At 39.4% G+C, this 21,374-nt stretch overlaps 1 protein-coding gene across 1 annotated transcript in view; it reads left to right on the forward strand.

Annotated features, from left to right (window-relative positions):
- The window catches only part of LOC136877387 (putative leucine-rich repeat-containing protein DDB_G0290503), a 199,999-nt gene that overhangs the window by 41,946 nt on the left and 136,679 nt on the right, over positions 1 to 21,374 (forward strand). Inside the window, exon 4 of the mRNA XM_067151385.2 lies at positions 7,844 to 7,980. Within this exon, the coding sequence (XP_067007486.2) occupies positions 7,844 to 7,980 (137 nt within the window). The remainder of the gene's footprint in view (positions 1 to 7,843; positions 7,981 to 21,374) is intronic.

A 21,374-nucleotide genomic window follows, 5' to 3' on the forward strand; every position in this document is an offset into this window, starting at 1 on the left:
CGTATTGTGACTCAAAATCTGTATCGGGCTGGGAACAATTTCCTCAAACACTAATGACAACAGGCTGAAGCACCCTGGCTCTAACAAAGGTCAATTCCAAGAAATCTACATGATGCTATACCTAGGTCTAACGTTGCATTTGAACTTGAGCTTGGAAATTTGAAAAGGTCACAGCCCAGCTATCGAAGTCAGCGTCATGAAGCTCCTTGGTGACGGGAGTTTTCTACCTATGAAGCGGCTACCTGGGACGGTTCGATGTGAACTTGAATCAAGAAGGAGAGGGAGACAGAAGTCTGATATTATTGCTATAGATGATAAACTAGCTACTGGGAGTAGCTCGACAATATATACGATCTACACATCTTACAGAGCCTCACAATTATCATTTCACCCACTTCTAGCAAAATTACTTCACTTGTAGTTGGTTTGCATATGGCAATTTAATTCCAATAACTTGGAAGATTTCCAGTCTTGGATACTCTCCACTGCAGTGAGCCCATGATGGTTTCGCTTTTATAAGGACTAATATTCTTATAATGAATATTGTTGTAACAGGGAGTTTTAACACAATTGCATCATTTGACGACCCTAGCTCGCAAAAGTTATTTGTGGCATAGGAATCCAATGACGAGCTCAGCTCGCAGCGATGCACTGCTGTATATCAATACATGTAGTTCAGTTACTAACTCACAGATGCCACTTGTATGCATTCTGAGCAGAAGTTTAGACATGTGGCTTCGGTTATTTCCCATGCTCCAGGTTATCACACACTTCTGGAATAAGAGATAAAAGAATCTTTGTTCATATTATTTCGCTCACGCCAGTTGCAAACATGATGTCAAGCAGATGTGTTGGTGTTGAGGATGATTGAATACAAAAGCTAATAGATAGTGTTTTAGAGAGTGATTATGAAGACAGTATTGCTTGTGATGACGAAATAGACCCTGAAGATCTTAGTTCGAGTTTGAGTGATGTGTGTAGTACTGCTGATGACACGGAAAGTGATACAAATGATGACGGTGGGCAAGTCTATCAAGACCATGTGACCTCCCGAGAGGCGGTAGTTTTGTGTAGGCTGTGGATATGTCATTGAAGATCTACGTGCTTTTAACTCCTAAAGTGGTAAGACCCCTCTGTGTGTTTTTGTGGTGCCAACTTCAATGTGGCCCACATCCTCACAGTCTGTGCCATAGTGTGGGATTTAAATGGGTATTCTCAGTGAACAACTATGGTATTTAAATAGGATGCAAATCTGTTAAGGCTAGATAAGACATCTCTCAATTAGTGATACAAAGCACTTTCCATGGTTTCCCATCCTGATTTATCATTAACTCATCCTTCTATAGTGATTGAGTGCCAAAGCAGAGCTGAAGCCTCTGAGACAAAATTTATAATTACAAGGAGAGACTCTAAATTAGGCAGGAATGGTACCAGGATGGCAAGATGAGCGACTGCACGGAAGAGGACCACGAGGAATTGGGAACCACGGAAGTAGCTCAAATGAAACGGTCTTCACTTGGTGAGCCTTTAAGGAAGTTGTTGCAAGTCACCACAGGATCTATTGAAACTTTAATGCTTAATTTTAAATACACTTCATTCATGTCAGATTTCAGTTCTTGGTACAATACCGTTGTTTCCTTCTTAACATTAATAAATGGTTATCTTTGCTGTTTTAAAAAATGTAATTCATATCATGTTTATTATCCTTGTTCCCACTCAAAAGTACTTAATGATTAGTGTCTCGTCACCCTACCCCTGGGAAAATTTAGAGTCTCTCCTTGTAATTATAAATTTTGTCTCAGAGGCTTCAGCTCTGCACTGGCACTCAATCACTATAGAAGGATGTGTTAATGATAAATCAGGATGGGAAACAATGGAAAGTGCATTATATCAAAATTATCATTATCAGAATTAGCGTTCAAGTGCATGGCAAATTCTGGGCATGAGACATTTTTCATTGTACTGAATAGTTAGCAGAGTTGGTATGTCCCAATGGGCTACTACAGAGAAGAATGACTTGCCGCATGGCTGTGGTGGATTGTACTGCATCTGCAGCAAACATTAGAGTTTCAGTTGGCACCAGAGTGACACAGCAAACTGTAACAAATCGATTACTTGAGAGATAGCTCCGAGCCAGACATCCTGCAGCATTCATCCCACTAACTCTGAATCACTGCCATCTGCAACTTCAGTGGTTTCAAGCTAGAGCTCATTAGAGGGTGGAGTGGAGATCTGTTGTGTTCCCAGATGACAGCCATTTCGGTCTTGTTGCCAGTGGTAGCTGTAAGGAGGAGGCCAGGTGAGCACTTAGAACCAAGCTGTGTGCATTGTCAAACACACTGAATCTACACCAGGGGTTATTGTAGCAGCAACCAGTGAGTGTGTCTAAAAAATGATAATAATAAAGATGAAATAGGAAATAATAATATTAATAATAATCCCCGTGTGGGGATTTACCGGTTACCTCCATCGGGCGCGTCCCATTGGAATTGGGGAAGCTCGCTGGCTCTGCCGCCAGCAGAGTCAGAGGGTAGTAGGGAAATAAAATACCACCGTGAAAAAAAGACTGGTCCCTTGCCAGGGTTACGGCGAAGACTGGTAAATGACCAGAAGCCAGAAAACATCTTGAGGCAACCTCTAGGGCTAACAACCCTAGTTGTAAAAGGATGGGTACCCGTCCAAAGCAAAGTCAAGTCAAAAAGCATGATGGCACAACATTTCAAGAAACATGCCCCAGGGGGTAAATCTTCGGATAAATCCCTCGTCGTGAACGCCACGGCGCACGAGTCTCGTTCGGATTCTGGGGGAGACTCGACATCATGCAAGAGACGAGTCGGAGCATCTCGGTGTACCCCAAAGAGTCAAAAACTCAGGCCAAAATCTAAAACCTTTCTAGCAACTTTCAACATAAATTCACTTACACAAACTGGCAAGCTGAAAACCCTCACCAAAGCTCTTCACGAAAATCAGATATCCATAATGGCCCTACAGGAAACAAGGTACTCAGATTAAGAGATTTTTTAATCCGAAGGCTACCGATTTTTCAAGAGCAAAGCGCAAAGAGGAATCCTCAATGGAGCTGTGATGCTTGGAACCGCGTTTGCTGTTAGAACCAAGATCCTTAAATCGGTTGCAAATTTCGAACCTGTGAATGACAGATTGTCTATACTCACAATTAAATGCGCGAACAAAACCTACGCCCTAGTTAATGCACATGCTCCTACAAACGATAAGAACAAGTCTGATCCAGATGAAGTTGATAATTTTTGGGACCTACTGGATGAAAAATTAAACAAAATCCCCAAACACCATGTCAAGCTTCTTTTGGGTGACTTCAATGCCCAACTAGGACGTGAACAGAAGTACAAGAAAGTTATAGGAAATTACCCTGCTCACAAAAGAACCAATCCCAATGGCAAAAGACTGATGTCCATTTGCAAAAATCACAACCTGCAGGTCATGTCGACCCACTTTCGCCATCTACCCAGAAAGCAAATGACTTGGCGTTCTCCTGTCCAAGCTCTCGGAGAGGTCCAAATTGATCATGTTGCAATCTCCAGGAGAAACAGCCCTGAGATTATGAATGTCAAGGTAAAGAAAGGCATCAGTGTGGCCTCAGATCATTATATGTCTCTTATCAAATTCAAACCAATCCCCGCAAACACAAGGAAGACAACCAAACAGATCACACGCTTTGACAATGATAAACTTCGGCAAAGGGTCAAGGAGTTCCAGGAGAAGGCTAGACCAAATGACTGTGACTTTAACAACACCAAAAGTCTCCTTGTTGAGGCCGCCAAAGACGTTGCAGAAATCAAGAGAAGCAAAAAGCATGCCTGGTGGAATGGTACCTGCGAATCAGTCCTCCAAGAAAGACTCAATGCGTGGAAACAGTACTACTCTACGAAATCAGAAAATGATTGGGAAACCTACAAAACCCAATGTGCCCAAGCAGCTAGGGTGTTCAGAACTGAGAAACGTAAATACGAAAAATCTCTCATTGAAAAGATAGAACAAAACTTTAGGAAGAATGAAAGCAGAGAGTACTATAGAGCCTTCAAACGCAAACTCACTGGCTATAAACCACCATCTCTATGCTTTGAGCAAAAGGACGGCACACTGGCGACGTCAAATGAAGAAAATTGCAGCATTCTGGCAGATTACTTCAAGAATTTACTTAATTGCTCTAAACCGCAAAGCGCCATTGAGACCAAGGAACCCTTACTCAGGTACCCAGATTCCAGACCACCCGACAGAGATGAAATCAAGCGCCACATTGCCCGTCTCAAAAATAACAAAGCGCCGGGGGAAGACTCAGTAGTACCAGAACTATGGAAATATGCCCCAGAGGAATCACTTGATATCTTGCAAAAGCAAATAGAAGAAATTTGGAACAAGGAGACCCTACCCGAAGATTGGGAAATAGCTTTGATCCATCCATTACACAAAAAAGGCAGCATGAAGAACATCAACAACTACAGAGGAATATCTTTGCTACCCATGACTTACAAAATTCTATCACTTGCCATCCTGGAGCGTTTGGAAGCACAAGTCGAACATCAAATAGGTGAATACCAAGGAGGGTTCAGAAAAGGTCGCTCAACAGCTGAACAGATCCAAAATCTCAAAACGATCATCAGATATTGTACACTAAGGTCCAAGCAGTATGTGTCCGTCTTTGTGGACTTTAAGAAAGCGTACGACTCCATTGACCGGGAAGTCCTGCTAAACATCTTAAATGAATTTGGAGTTGATTTGAAACTGGTGGCATTGATTAGAGCCACCCTGACCGATACAAAATTCAAGGTGAAGTTCCACGGATGTCTCTCGCATTCCTTTGACATCAAAACAGGAGTCCGACAAGGTGATGGGCTATCCCCGATACTCTTCAACTGTGTTCTTGAAAAGATCATCAGAACCTGGCGGGTGAGATTACAGGAAACCAATTACAGTCCATTGAGAATAGGAACCAAATCCAAGGGGATTGCTACAGACTGCTTAGCATTTGCCGATGATATTGCTGTTCTCTCAAACGACATAGAAACCGCTAGAGCTCAAGTTGAAATTTTAAAGGAAATTGCCGAACAAACTGGTTTGCAGATATCGTTTGAGAAAACAGAAGTAATGACTAACATCAAAGAGGCTCCACCAAAACTCCATACAAAATACGGGGACATCACCCGAGTAGACAAATTCAAATACCTGGGTGAGATCATCATGAAAAATGGACTGGACAAAGAAGCACTTCAGGAGCGAGTACGCAAACTGGAAATAGCCTACCAAACATCCCGCACAATCTACAACAAAAAATGCCTTTCTCAAAACACCAAGATACGTCACTATGAAACAGTTCTGAAGCCAGTAGTTCTATATGCAGCCAAAACCCTGTCTCTAAATGCCAACAAAGGACTCCTTGAAGAACTGGAGAAAAGAGAACGCAAAATTGTGAGAGGAATCTTGGGATCAAAGTACAGAAATGGAATCCACCAAAAGAGATCCAAGAAGGAAGTCTACAGCAAAATAGAGAAAATTACCGACACAATCAGAAAAAGACGGGCACGATTTTACGAACATCTGAAAAGAATAGACGGAATAAAGTTAACTAAAGAAATCTTTCACTTTTTTGATTCAAACCCCAAAACCACAATTCCCTGGTTTAGAAATACCAAAGAAGACCTGCAAATGCTACATATCTCAGCTGAAGACGCCCTTAACAGAGATCTCTTCCGCAAGAAAATATTGACGAACGGGCTAAACCGAGACGAGCAACCGAAGAGAGGACAGAGGAGCGTAAGCAGGCCCACTCACAAAGAATGAGGGAAATTTGAGCTCTAAAGAAGGCCAAGTTCAGTGTCAAATGCAACATGACTTAACGTGGTCCTTGATGGCCCCAGCGAATTATATATATAATAATAATCATAATATGAATAATAAAAATGAGGAGAATGAGCGTAAACACTTAATGATAATAATAAGATAAATAAGGAAAATAGAAAAATATGAATGTAGCAGCATTTCACATCTAGGCCGGAAAATGAAACGGTTGACTATTTAAGTACACAATATCCAACGATACTCGAGGTAAGCATAACTTACAGGTCGAATAAATGACAACTAAGGAAGGATTGTGGAATGTGTTGGGAACCCTAATAAGGCCCCAGGATCGTGTCTCGTTGTGGGGAAAGAGAAACACACATCGATCACCCTTTAGCTCACATATATTAAAATTAACAAAGCTACAAAGTCAAACAAACCAAAACAAAGACACAATCAAGATATTTAAGTAAATTTATAAAACACGAGGTTTAACATAGTTGCAGAATTACAGCAAGTAGCTAATAACAAGATGCAGGTGACTGTCTGTCGAAAACACAGTCATTCCGAAAAGTGAAACTGGTGAATACGGGAATCTAGAGCAAACTTCGACACGTTGAATTTAAATCATTGAAAGTTACGTTAAACGAGAAAATACCGAAACACTGGAAGGAATGAAATAAAATCAAACATAATAGAAAAGGCATAGAAACAGCACGTACCAAGATAGGCTGAGAACCCCTGAAGGGCTAGCCCTTGAACGCAAGTGCTCACGAGGACAGTCGGATGGAAAAGACGTGGACAACACGCATCAACAACGCGAAGCCGGCAGAAGGCCGGAAATGGACAGATCGCAAGTAATCAATAGGACACCGAATTTATCCAGATTCCTGTTTTTTCCAATTGGAAAGGTCGTTATTCTGACCAATCCAATTGCATGACCATATATGGCCAGTTCCTAAACTGCTGATGCTTGAAGAATTGCATCACCTACTTCCTCCACGTGCCAGTACCTGTTGGTTCAAAAATTATGTACTGCATGCATTTTACCAAAACACAATATTAATTTTCTTCAAGTCCAGAATGTCTTTCTTGAATCTTCTTGAAATTAATTTACATGATACACAACCTTTTTCAATCAAACACATCTACATGAAATTTAAATACAAAGATCACTTCAAAAATAATTCTTGCATCTTGCAATGTTCATTTACAGTTCCAAATAATATTTTGATCTGTCTAGAAAAATAAAATGGTAAAACAACATATTAATAAATACTATAATCAATGATTTTCAAATGTTCATGAGTTCCAAATTTTTTCTTGAGGTTTCTTAAAATAAAAGGTAAATAGTTTACATTTCCAAACTCAATAATATAATTTCACAAAACACAATGCTTATTTCCAGTTCTCCATCCCACCACAGGCGACAGTTATAGTTTGGGGATTATTTTCTTCGACAGTAGGAGCATCCTCGTTGTTATCCCAAGAACCTGGACAGCAGATTTGTACGTCAGAATGGTGAATGGACCAGTTGTGTTGCCATTCATTTGCAGTATTCAAGGAGATGTTTTCCAACAGGATAAGGCTCATCCTCATAACCCTGCTGTCAACTAGCATGCTCTACAGAGTGCCAACCAGTTGCCTTGGCCTGCGAGATCACCAAATCTTCCACCCATGGGGATGATTTGACTGACCAAGTGTAATGGACGTGGAACTCTATCCCACAAAATGACATATGGCACCTGTACAACACAATACATGCATGTTTGCTTGCATTCAAAATCATGGTGACTACAGAGGTTATTAATGTACCAACATGTCACATGACTTCTCACGCATATTTGAACCTGTGACGTGGAAACTTAAAAAAAATATATATATATTACCTGGACAATTGCTTTGCCTAAATTGCGTCCCTCTAAACTATCATCTTCTTGGTGTTGGGATTTCTTTTTCCACCAGTCTATATACTGTTTGTTGAATAACCCAAGAGCATAATTATAACTTTTGCTATTTTACAAATTAGAATTCTGCATGTGTCAGGAGGAAATGTTGAAAAGGGAAACTGAATTAGTCAAGACAATTCAAGATAAAAATGAGGAATTGAAGATCAAAGTTAAGCAACTACAAGATATTACAGCACAGAAGGAGCAGCAAGCAAAGGTTTGAATTTATGATTTGAGACATCATTGGTTTTTTGATACTGCTTTATCACGACCACATTGTAATCAAAATTGACTTTCAACCTGGTGTCTGGTTGGCCATTTTTGTTCTGTACTTAAAATCTCTTCAGCACATACTATATGTACATAACACGACCAAATAGGTTGAAAGTCGATTTTGATCATTGGTTTTTCATTTCATATTACTGGGTGCTGAGACAGCTATCAGTCACTCCCAGACTTTTCATTCATTCATTCATTCATTTATTTAGCTTCCATAGACTGTACAATTACATATTTTGAAATATGCCAACAGTATAGGAGTTGTCAAGTGATTTCCTAATACTAACAATAATATATGCACAACAATGAACATTTTGAAAAAGAAGAACAGAAACACCACATACCTCAATGTTAGGACAGCACATCTTAATTTTTTTTAAATAATATTAATAACCAATATTTACAAGACAAAATAAAAATATATTGGTGTGGTGTTAATAATGTGAACATAGTCAATGTGACATTAACATATTTTTAAGGCTATATACTAGATTACAAGTTAATAAGTAGTAGCATCATTACCAGCACTTCATCATTCTTCTGTACTGTAGAAGCAGCTACTCAGCAGGAGATTTTTTAAAGCTGTGGTAAATGAACTGACGGGACTAATATCTTTAATCGTATTTGGAAGCTTATTATACAATCTGATTCCAACAGAGTCTACATGTCTCAAGGCAATGGTTTTACTCTTGTGTTCGATAAAAATATTATTTCTTGTTCGTGTCTGGTAATTGTGTTTGTCAAAATTCTTTCTGAAGTGATCAATATTTTTTTTCACGTGTAGAATGCATTGCATGATGGATATACTTGGTACTGGGAGTATCCTTAGTCTCTTAAATAATGGTCTGCAATGATCTAACCTGTTACGTCTCAATATAATTCTGATAGCTCGTTTCTGTATTCGAAAAATAACATCAAGATTTGATTTGTAACAGCCCCAGAGACCAATAGCATAAGTGATGACTGAATGGAAATATCCAAAATATGCCATTCTAACATATTCTTCACTACAACTATTAGACAAAATCCTTAAAGCAAAACAAACAGAACTCAGAGACTTCCCTATTTTTTAATATGACAATCCCATCTTAATTTTTCATCTATATGGACACCTAAAAATTTTGTGGTCAACGTATTTTCAATTGCATTTGCATTTAATATAAGGTTGTGTTTTTTTGCAGTTTTGTCATGGTAGTTAGATGCCTTGAATTCCATGTATTGGGTCTTTTTAAAGTTCGATGTTAATTTGTTTTTCCTGAACCATGATTCTAACCTAGACAGGACTGTATTTGCTGTAGTTTCTATAGACGTAGGGTCAGGATTATTAATAATTATGTTTGTATCATCAGCATACAGAACTGCTGTTTCTACTTGATTATTGTGAGGAAGATCATTCACATAGATCAAGAAAAGAACAGGCCTCAAAATACTACCCTGCGGAATACCTAAGTCTATGCTTTTTACCTGAGAGTGATATGTCTCATTATGCCCTTTACTGTTACAATGTGTAATTTCAACAAACTGGGATCGTTTATTCAGGTATGTTCTAAACCAGTCATTAACAATTCCTCTAACTCCAATCTGATATAATTTGTGCAACAATATTTCATGATCAACAGGATCAAATGCCTTTGAAAGGTCAAGAAATAGTCCTATCACAGTTTCATCATTGTCAAGAGCATTTACGACCAACTGTGTAAAATGTGATAAAGCAGACAAAGTACTTCTGCCAGCTCTGAACCCATGTTGTGCATTATTTAACAAGTTATATTTGATTAAAAATTTAGTAAGCCGATCTTTCATAGCACATTCAAATATTTTTGAAATAACAGTAAGTATTGATATTGGTCTGTAGTTATGTAAATCGTGTAAGTTTCTACTTTTAAAGACTGGGATAACTTTAGCTATTTTTTAGGAGATTAGGAAACTGACCACTAGAAAATGATTCATTGATGAGATAAGTTAAAGGCTGTACCAGATAGGGAGCACATTTTTTAATGAGTTTTGTGGGAATTTCATCTACACCTGTGGAAGTTTTGTTCTTCAAAGATTGTATGATTTTAAAAACTTCCACCTGCCACCTCCACATTTTTTTAAGCTCTACACATTTCATGCCCCACTTATAGTTATTACAATTTCTTTTTTCCAGGAAAAATTATATTTATGAATAATATAGTGTTGTTGATTGTAGAATAAATGAGTTTCAAAATTAAAAATATTGCAGTAGTAATTTTAAGAACAAGAAGAAAAACTGTGAGGAAACTGTTGAGAATTACCAGGAATGTATTCAACTGTCATTAACCAAAACTAGCTAATAAAATATTATTTTATGAATATCAAGAATAATGTAACTACAAACAAGGATGTACATTGAAATATTATAAAAATAATAAAACTTAAATTTTTTTCAATATGAAGAGCAAATACAAACTGTTCACCTGAAGAGAAAATGTAATTTAAAAAAACACATAACAATTAAATTAAATTTCACTTGAATTTTTTTTTTTTTGCCATTTGTTTTCTTTGTAATCATGTGATGGATCTCAAAAAGATACAGAACATCAATGTAATGACTGACATTACTTATCTTTAAGTAACTCCTTAATGTTCACTGTTAACTTTGCTAAGGCACATCTGAGGTCACTTTCCAAGTTCGAATGATTGCAGTGTTTGGTGTTTATAATGGACAATGTTGAAAATCCTTTTCTCAGAGATAAATGAATGAGAATCGTATGAGCACTTTTAAGGCTTCCTTTGCTACTTTTGGATAAACAGGAAGAAAACCAAAAGTTCTTCCAGTCCCATTACTTAAAACTATTATTTGTCACTTGAGTCACTCTTGAATTCAATTACATCCTCTTGCACCTCATCTGGAAGTATATTGATATCAATGGTGAAGGGTGGGTGCTCTTGATAATTTACACTGCAATGAAGTCAGGAAAATAATGCTTGAACTTATCTTGTAGACCCAGATGTGTACACATTATCTCACTCCACTCCTTCATATCATGTTATTTCCTGTCTAGAAACTCATGGAATTGAGGAAATGATGAAGAGTTGGGAGAATCCAGTCAACGCTTCTATAGTTGCATCCTTACCAAGAAGGCCTTTACTGTGTTGTAAGCAGTCTTTAGGTTTGAATTTTTGCCTTGAACTTTGAAATTGAGGTTATTATATTATATGTGGGGAAAGTGTGTGGAGGAAAGGGAACCAGGATCGAGTGTTATCCAGTAATCAGGTTGAGGCAGATGTTGAGGAAAGTAGAAGAGAAGGAAGAGGGAAAGGAGAAAGTGGTAGTATTTCACGTTGGTACTAACAACGTAAGGCAAGCAGGTATAAGTAACAACATAGTTGGGGATGTGTGGGATCTGGTAAATGCAGCACGGATGAAGTTTAAGGAAGCGGAGATTGTTATCAGTGGAATACTGTGTAGGAGGGATACTGACTGGAAGGTGATTGGGGATTTAAATGAGACTATGGAGTGGGTATGTGGGAAACTGAGAGTGAGATTTCTAGATCCTAATGGGTGGGTAGGAGACAGGGATCTGCACTCAGATGGTCTTCACTTAAACCGCAGTGGTACATATAATTTAGGAAACTTGTTTAGAAGGGTTATAGGCAGGTACATTCAGGGAAACGGGGTGGCCTAGGGAGTGGTTTAAGTGAACAGGGAACTGGAAATCAAGTAGGGATGACATAAAAATGTTAGTGCTCAACTGTAGAAGCATTGTAAACAAAGGAATCAAATTAAGTAATTTAATAGATATATACTGATATATACTTATATACAAGATATTGTAATAGGAGTTGAATCATGGTTGAGAAATGATATAATGGATGCAAAAATATTCTCATGGAACTGGAGTGTGTATCATAGACATAGGATAGGAATGGTAGGAGGGGGAGTATTCATTCTGGTGAATGAAGAATTTGTAAGCTACGAAAAAGTTAAGGATGACATACATGAAATTCTGGGTGTAAGGCTCATAATAGGCAACTTGATGTCTTTAGAGTGTACAGACTGGGAAAGGGTAGCGCTGACGCTGATTCAGAATTATTTGATAAGATAATCAGCTATGTGGGAAATGGTAAGGAAAGGAACATGATTGTAGCGGGTGATCTCAATTTATCAAATGTCAATTGGGAAGGTAATGCGAACGACAGGAAGCATGAACAACAAATGGCAAATAAGTTAATATGGGAAGGGCACCTGATTCAGAAAGTGATGGAACCAACCAGAGGGAAGAATATTCTGGATGTGGGGCTGGTAAAACAAGATGAGCTATGTAGAGAAACCGAAGTAATTGATGGTATTAGTGATCATGAAGCTGTTTTTGTAGTAGTTAAAAATAAATGTGAAAGAAAGGAAGGTATTAAAATTAGGACTATTAGGCAGTACCATATGGCTGATAAAACAGGCATGAGGGAGTTTTTGAAATTAACTATGATCGCTGGAAAGTGGTAAATAAAAATGTAAACAGACTTTGGGATGGGTTTAAAGAAATTGTTAAGAAATGTGAAAATAGGTTTATACCTTTAAAGGTGGTAAGGAATGGTAAAGATCCACTATATTATAATAGAGAAGTAAAGAGACTAAGAAGGAGGTGCAGGTTGGAACGAAATAGAGTTAGAAATGGTTATGGAAGTAAGGAGAAATTGAAGGAACTTACTAGAAAATTGAATCTAGCAAAGTAGTCAGCTAAGGATAACATGATGGCAAGCATAATTGGTGGTCCTACAAATTTTAGTGAAAAATAGAAGGGTATGTATAGGTACTTTAAGGCAGAAACAGGTTCAAAGAAGGACATACCAGGAATCATTAATGAACAAGCGGAGTGTGTATGTGAGGATCATCAAAAGGCAGAAGTATTCAGTCAGCAGTATGCAAAGATTGTTGGTTACAAGGATAATGTCCAGATAGGGGAGGTGAGTAATACTAAAGAAGTATTAAACTTTCACTCTGATAACAATGACATTTACAGTAAGATACAAAAGTTGAAAACTAGAAAAGCAGCAGGAATTGATAAGATTTATGTGGATACACTAAAGGCAATGGGTTGGGATATAGTACCATATCTGAAATAATTATTTGATTATTGTTTGGTCGAAGGAGCTATACCAAATGAATGGAGAGTTGCTATAGTAGCCCCTGTGTATAAAAGAAAGGGTGGTAGACATAAAACTGAAAATTACAGGCCAGTCAGCTTGACATGCATTGCATGTAAGCTTTGGGAAAGCATTCTTTCTGATTATATTAGACATATTTGCAAAATTAATAACTGGTTTGACAGAAGGCATTTTGGGTTTAGGAAAGGTTATTCCACTGAAGCTCAGCTTGTAGGATTTCAGCAAGATATAGCAGATATCCTGGATTCAGGAAACCAAATGGATTGTATTGCAATTGACCTATCTAAGGCATTTGATAGGGTAGATCATGGAAGACTACTGGCAAAAATGAGTGCTATTGGACTAAAAAAACAAGTGACTGAATGGGTGGCTTTATTTCTAGAAAATAGAACTCAGAGAATTAGAGTAGGCGAAGCTTTATCTGACCCTGTAATAATTAAGAGGGGAATTCCTCAAGGCAGTATTCAAGGTAATTAAACACTACTAAAGTTAGGGCCCAACGTGGGATGAGGTGCTATTGGTTAACGAAATGACGTCACAGTAGGAACAAAACAGCCGAGCCCAGAACGCGCAAATCAGTAGGAATCTCATATCAGCAAACATTACAGTTTCTCAGAACTAATTGCAGACCAGACATAAAGATTACTGCTGTTATAAGATTGAAAAAAGAGTACAGCATAGTAACTTTTCATTATTTCTATTACGAATATGGCGTAAATGTAATGTGATGGCACATTGACCAACGCTTGAAATTTATTAACATTTCCAAGTTCCTCTATTTAGTTTGAGAAAGGTTACATGCTCTCAAATCTGTAAACATAAATATTTAGAGATATGAAATATTTGTAATATTAAATCTTTACAGCAGAATTTCTGTAATGGAACTACCGTATGTTAACATACAAAATACTGACTCACTTCCGCAGGTATCGAGTTTAAAGCTTAATACATATTATAACAGCAGCAGAAGTAAGTTCATATTCGGAACCATGCATAGATAGTCCTGGAAAACCTACAACCTGTTTTCCAGTCTATGACCGGGTCAGAGATGTAATGAATGAACCTTATATAGGCTATTATTACAATGGGGTCGCCACTTACAAAGTGATGACTGATAAATGCTATGAAATGATAATGGAGAGTGTTGCTGGAATGAAAGATGACAGAGAAAACCGGAGTACTCAGAGAAAAACCTGTCCCGCCTCTGCTTTGACCAGCACAAATCTCACATGGAGTGACAGGAATTTGAACCACGGTATCCAGTGGTGAGAAGCCAATGTGCTGCCATCTGAACCACGGAGGCTCCGCATAGATATTCTACTTTTTTAAAAATGAAACAATAAGAAAGAACAGGAAAAACACTTCATTAGAACTCAGTCCTACCTGTGATATTAGATGTCATGAAGTGGTTGCTTCTGAAGATGAAATCCACTGTCGTGCCTTTCGCCGCTGAGCTGCTATGTATTTTTCAGTTCTTGCTCAAATTTTCATTTGTCGTATGCGTATAAATATTCTCGTTCTAACATACATCTTTACTATTTCTGGTGGTACAGCAGGGAATTTACTGCTAATTATATGACACACACTACGTATAATATTAGGTATGCGTCACAGTTCAACACCTCCATGAGTGTCCGTGAAAATTAACTCAAATTCCTTTATTTGGTTTACCATTCTTCCGATGGAACGAGTAGACCTCTCCAAGATAACATTTCTACCCATCCCACAGGGGCTGTACCGGAAGAAATGGAAAGCATTTCCCCAGTGGGACTTTCCACTGACCTGTCATATTTTCTTTCACGGCAGGCGATGTAGCCGGCGAGATACCGAAATCTCTCTGCTGAACAGTAAGGTGTAGCAGTAGATTGCGGTGAATCATTAACGGCATGGTTTTCTATCGCAACGATACTGTAGTATAAATTTCACTCCAGCTACTATTACACTATTCACGCAACTAACGAAAAGAAAATAAGTGCACCTCACTGCACGAAACACAACAACTTAACAGAGATCTCTCAGAAATGAACTACGACACACACACTACGCAAAATACAGCAGGCCACTATATAGACCAACAGCAATATACGGAAAGAAATTACGTATATTTATTATGTGGAAATCCTTTCTTTATAAGACAGGCATATATAAACAATGAAATGAGATACACATGCGGTTGTATGCTACACAGTCATGGTGCTCCTGTGATGACGTCACGAGCAGGACGAGGGAAAACTAACATCTACTGCGCAACCAATCTGGGCCACCCGTAGGCAGTATTATTGGACCTATATGTTTTCTTATGTATATGTATGATATGTGTAAAAAAGTGGAATCAGAGATAAGGCTGTTTGCAGATGATGTTATTCTGTACAGAGTAATAAATAAGTTACAAGATTTTGAGCAGCTGCAGGGTGACCTCGATAATGTTGTGAGATGGACGGTGGGCAATGGTATGATGATAAACGGGGTTAAAAGTCAGGTTGTGAGTTTCACAAATAGGAAAAGTCCTCTCAGTTTTAATTACTATGTTGATGGGGTGAAAGTTCCTTTTGGGGATCATTGTAAGTACCTAGGTGTTAATATAAGAAAAGACCTTCATTGGGGTAATCACATAAATATGATTGTTAATAAAGGGTAGGGTACAGATCTTTGCACATGGTTATGAGGGTATTTAGGAGTTGTAGTAAGGATGCAAAGGAGAGGGCTTATAAGTCTCTGGTAATACCCCAACTAGAGTATGGTTCCAGTGTATGGGACCCTCACCAGGATTACTTGATTCAAGAACTGGAAAAACTCCAAAGAAAAACAGCTCGACTTGTTCTGGGTGATTTCTGACAAAAGAGTAGCGTTACAAAAATGTTGCAAAGTTTGGGCTGGGAAGACTTGGGAGAAAGGAGACGAGCTGCTCGATTAAGTGGTATGTTCCGAGCTGTCAGTGGAGAAATGGCGTGGGAGGACATCAGTAGATGAATAAGTTTGAGTCGTGTCTTTAAAAGTAGGAAAGATCACAATATGAAAATAAAGTTGGAATTCAAGAGGACAAATTGGGGCAAATATTCGTTTATAGGAAGAGGAGTTAGGGATTGGAATAACTTACTAAGGGGAATGTTCAATAATTTTCCAATTTCTTTGTGATTATTTAAGGCTAGGAAAACAACAGATAGGGAATCTGCCACCTGGGCGACTGCCCTAAATGCAGATCAGTAGTGATTGATAAGGCTTCAAAGAAGTCTGCAAATAATGCTGCACACAATAAAAAACTGTCATCAGTAAACAAATTGCAAAGTTAATCTTTTCCTTCAGTCGTGAGAATAATCTCCGCCATTTTGACTTCAGTTCATATACCCTACTTAGCATATTGCCCTTTGAGAACCACCAAACTTGCATATGAAAAATTAAACTTTGATGTTCCACCGTGATACCGTGACTGGACATCAGATTTGTATGCTCTAAATATATCTAAAATATGCGTGCATTTATGCTGTAAAAATCTTTAAAATATGCTTTATAAATTTGAAAATGTGCACCGAATTATGCTGTTATGCACTAAATATACAGGGTGAAGCGTAATTCGTGCACTCGGGCGTCGCAGCGCGACTCCTCACATGCCAGCAATAAAAAAATGTCTCTTACAAAATTTCGTCTTGCGAGTATATCCGGCAGAAAAACGACGTTGAAGAGTAGCAATCTGGCAACGCTGTAACCACATGTAGGGTAACTACCTCTGTCAGCAGAAGCTAGTCGTACTGCACAGTTGGTGCAGTGGATAGAGTTTTGGGTTAGCATGCAGGAGGTCGAGTGGTTGATCCTGGGTTGAGGCGTATGTTTTTTATTTCGTAAATGTAGTCCAGGTTGTATGGTATCTGACATCTTAATCGTCAACAGCGATTGCAGTGGGTCCTCTAGAAACCATTTGCACTTACATACTACGACCCTAGAAATGGACGAACAATCATTTTCATTCGTCAGCTTTGAAAGGCGCCCTTTCCACGTCGTGGGCGTGAATTTAATATGGACAGTATTAATGCTAATGTGCTACATCTGCGCGATCATATTACATGCAGTATGGCGGCATCTCCGAAAAACTTAAAAAGTAGTTCGTGGTACGTGAAACAAATAACATTATTATTATACATGTAGTATGTAAATGACAAGGTAGATGTTGTGTTATTGTACTGTGCATCGTCGCCATAAGACCTATCTGTGTCGGTGCGACGTAAAGCCCCTAGCAAAAAAAAAAAAAAAAAAAAATTGTACTGTGCTATCATCTTTAGCATATTGAAAGTGATATTGTTTGTGTAGTCATTCTGTCCTATGACTGGTCATTTGTTTCAGCTGTCTATTTCTTATTAGTCTAACCAGATATTTGTTGTTTCAGCGTATTTGTTGTTTCAGCGTTACAAAATGTTGTAAATGTAGGATACATGTGACCTCAGAAACGGTGTCTTACTGTATTACAGTAGGTAATGTCAGATGGAAATTAGCAAATAAAAAACGCGCCTCAACCCAGGATCGAACCATCGACCTCCTGCATGCCAACCAAAAACTCTACCCACTGCACCAACTGTACAGCACAACGAGAATGTGCTGACAGAGGTAGTTACCCTACATATGGTTACAGTGTTGCCAGATTGCTACTCTTCAACGTCCATTTTCTACCGGATATACTCGCAAGACGAAATTTCGTAAGGGACATTTTTTTATTGCTGGCATGTGAGGAGTCCCGCTGCGACGCCCGAGTGCGCGAATTACGCTTCACCCTGTATATGGTTTATAAATTTCACATTAAATGATCTTCCTTATATCATACATCTCATCCTGGAGGCTGTAATTTGTTTTACAGTATATGATTTGATTTATAGTATACATCTTCCTTATATCATATATGTCTTCCTGGAGGCTGTAATTTGATTTACAGTACACGATGATGATTTTGTTTACAAATGTTCAGGAGTAATTTATGACCTTTATTGGCTAATATCAGTTTGTATGCAGAGAAGGACCTATCAACATCCACGGACATGATTGAGCAGTATTTATAAGCACTAACAAGCTCTGGAGTTGTACACTGCCATCTTGAAGATATCTGTTAATCCGTTAAGTGGAGAGCTCAGTTCACACCAGCTCACTCCCAGGTAGGGAGCGATTTCTCCGATTGAAGAAAATATTTAATTACTTGATTAAAAACAATCTTAGACTAAAATGAACTATGGAAGGGCCCAAAGAGAAATATTTACTTTAAAATGTATTTCATTGTTGAAAAATTCTATTATTTTAATTTTTCAATACTTTGTGCACAAACATACTAAGTGCTTTCACACTGTGGTATCGAGATTGCTTCTTCCTAATAGCAAAGCTCTGGTTTTTGTTTATACAGTAACGTTTACCTGAATATCTTAGGCAGTTTACTATCAATCTCTGCCTGGAAATATATGTTTCTGTATATGTAAATTGTAGATTTACAAAGTTTACATGTACTTAGATTTACACTAGAATGAATTATAATACACACAAAATTTTCTGTTATATTGGTTAGCGCTTGAGGGATCAAGATTATATAGCCTACTTAAAATTCATAAGTGACACACATGGACTATTTTACACTACAACACAGATAATATTTACAGTATTTGCCGTCTTCACAGTGTTGTCTTTTACATCTGTTCATTATGATACATACAGAAGCAGATCATGTTATATAACCTGCCTTGACTTTGCATAATTTATATGATTCCATTCTGAAACGTGTCGTTTTTTGGTATGGAAACCACCCTTTCCCTAGCAAGAGGTTCTCATCGAGTGAGTGAGTGAGTGAGTGAGTGAGTGAGTGAGTGAGTGAGTGAGTGAGTGAGTGAGTGAGTGAGTGAGTGAGTGAGTGAGTGAGTGAGTGAGTGAGTGAGTGAGTGAGTGAGTGAGTGAGTGAGTGAGTGAGTGAGTGAGTGAGTGAGTGAGTGAGTGAGTGAGTGAGTGAGTGAGTGAGTGAGTGAGTGAGTGAGTGAGTGAGTGAGTGAGTGAGTGAGTGAGTGAGTGAGTGAGTGAGTGAGTGAGTGAGTGAGTGAGTGAGTGAGTGAGTGAGTGAGTGAGTGAGTGAGTGAGTGAGTGAGTGAGTGAGTGAGTGAGTGAGTGAGTGAGTGAGTGAGTGAGTGAGTGAGTGAGTGAGTGAGTGAGTGAGTGAGTGAGTGAGTGAGTGAGTGAGTGAGTGAGTGAGTGAGTGAGTGAGTGAGTGAGTGAGTGAGTGAGTGAGTGAGTGAGTGAGTGAGTGAGTGAGTGAGTGAGTGAGTGAGTGAGTGAGTGAGTGAGTGAGTGAGTGAGTGAGTGAGTGAGTGAGTGAGTGAGTGAGTGAGTGAGTGAGTGAGTGAGTGAGTGAGTGAGTGAGTGAGTGAGTGAGTGAGTGAGTGAGTGAGTGAGTGAGTGAGTGAGTGAGTGAGTGAGTGAGTGAGTGAGTGAGTGAGTGAGTGAGTGAGTGAGTGAGTGAGTGAGTGAGTGAGTGAGTGAGTGAGTGAGTGAGTGAGTGAGTGAGTGAGTGAGTGAGTGAGTGAGTGAGTGAGTGAGTGAGTGAGTGAGTGAGTGAGTGAGTGAGTGAGTGAGTGAGTGAGTGAGTGAGTGAGTGAGTGAGTGAGTGAGTGAGTGAGTGAGTGAGTGAGTGAGTGAGTGAGTGAGTGAGTGAGTGAGTGAGTGAGTGAGTGAGTGAGTGAGTGAGTGAGTGAGTGAGTGAGTGAGTGAGTGAGTGAGTGAGTGAGTGAGTGAGTGAGTGAGTGAGTGAGTGAGTGAGTGAGTGAGTGAGTGAGTGAGTGAGTGAGTGAGTGAGTGAGTGAGTGAGTGAGTGAGTGAGTGAGTGAGTGAGTGAGTGAGTGAGTGAGTGAGTGAGTGAGTGAGTGAGTGAGTGAGTGAGTGAGTGAGTGAGTGAGTGAGTGAGTGAGTGAGTGAGTGAGTGAGTGAGTGAGTGAGTGAGTGAGTGAGTGAGTGAGTGAGTGAGTGAGTGAGTGAGTGAGTGAGTGAGTGAGTGAGTGAGTGAGTGAGTGAGTGAGTGAGTGAGTGAGTGAGTGAGTGAGTGAGTGAGTGAGTGAGTGAGTGAGTGAGTGAGTGAGTGAGTGAGTGAGTGAGTGAGTGAGTGAGTGAGTGAGTGAGTGAGTGAGTGAGTGAGTGAGTGAGTGAGTGAGTGAGTGAGTGAGTGAGTGAGTGAGTGAGTGAGTGAGTGAGTGAGTGAGTGAGTGAGTGAGTGAGTGAGTGAGTGAGTGAGTGAGTGAGTGAGTGAGTGAGTGAGTGAGTGAGTGAGTGAGTGAGTGAGTGAGTGAGTGAGTGAGTGAGTGAGTGAGTGAGTGAGTGAGTGAGTGAGTGAGTGAGTGAGTGAGTGAGTGAGTGAGTGAGTGAGTGAGTGAGTGAGTGAGTGAGTGAGTGAGTGAGTGAGTGAGTGAGTGAGTGAGTGAGTGAGTGAGTGAGTGAGTGAGTGAGTGAGTGAGTGAGTGAGTGAGTGAGTGAGTGAGTGAGTGAGTGAGTGAGTGAGTGAGTGAGTGAGTGAGTGAGTGAGTGAGTGAGTGAGTGAGTGAGTGAGTGAGTGAGTGAGTGAGTGAGTGAGTGAGTGAGTGAGTGAGTGAGTGAGTGAGTGAGTGAGTGAGTGAGTGAGTGAGTGAGTGAGTGAGTGAGTGAGTGAGTGAGTGAGTGAGTGAGTGAGTGAGTGAGTGAGTGAGTGAGTGAGTGAGTGAGTGAGTGAGTGAGTGAGTGAGTGAGTGAGTGAGTGAGTGAGTGAGTGAGTGAGTGAGTGAGTGAGTGAGTGAGTGAGTGAGTGAGTGAGTGAGTGAGTGAGTGAGTGAGTGAGTGAGTGAGTGAGTGAGTGAGTGAGTGAGTGAGTGAGTGAGTGAGTGAGTGAGTGAGTGAGTGAGTGAGTGAGTGAGTGAGTGAGTGAGTGAGTGAGTGAGTGAGTGAGTGAGTGAGTGAGTGAGTGAGTGAGTGAGTGAGTGAGTGAGTGAGTGAGTGAGTGAGTGAGTGAGTGAGTGAGTGAGTGAGTGAGTGAGTGAGTGAGTGAGTGAGTGAGTGAGTGAGTGAGTGAGTGAGTGAGTGAGTGAGTGAGTGAGTGAGTGAGTGAGTGAGTGAGTGAGTGAGTGAGTGAGTGAGTGAGTGAGTGAGTGAGTGAGTGAGTGAGTGAGTGAGTGAGTGAGTGAGTGAGTGAGTGAGTGAGTGAGTGAGTGAGTGAGTGAGTGAGTGAGT

Source organism: Anabrus simplex, chromosome 7, assembly GCF_040414725.1.
Source record: "Anabrus simplex isolate iqAnaSimp1 chromosome 7, ASM4041472v1, whole genome shotgun sequence".
NCBI lineage: Eukaryota > Metazoa > Arthropoda > Insecta > Orthoptera > Tettigoniidae > Anabrus > Anabrus simplex.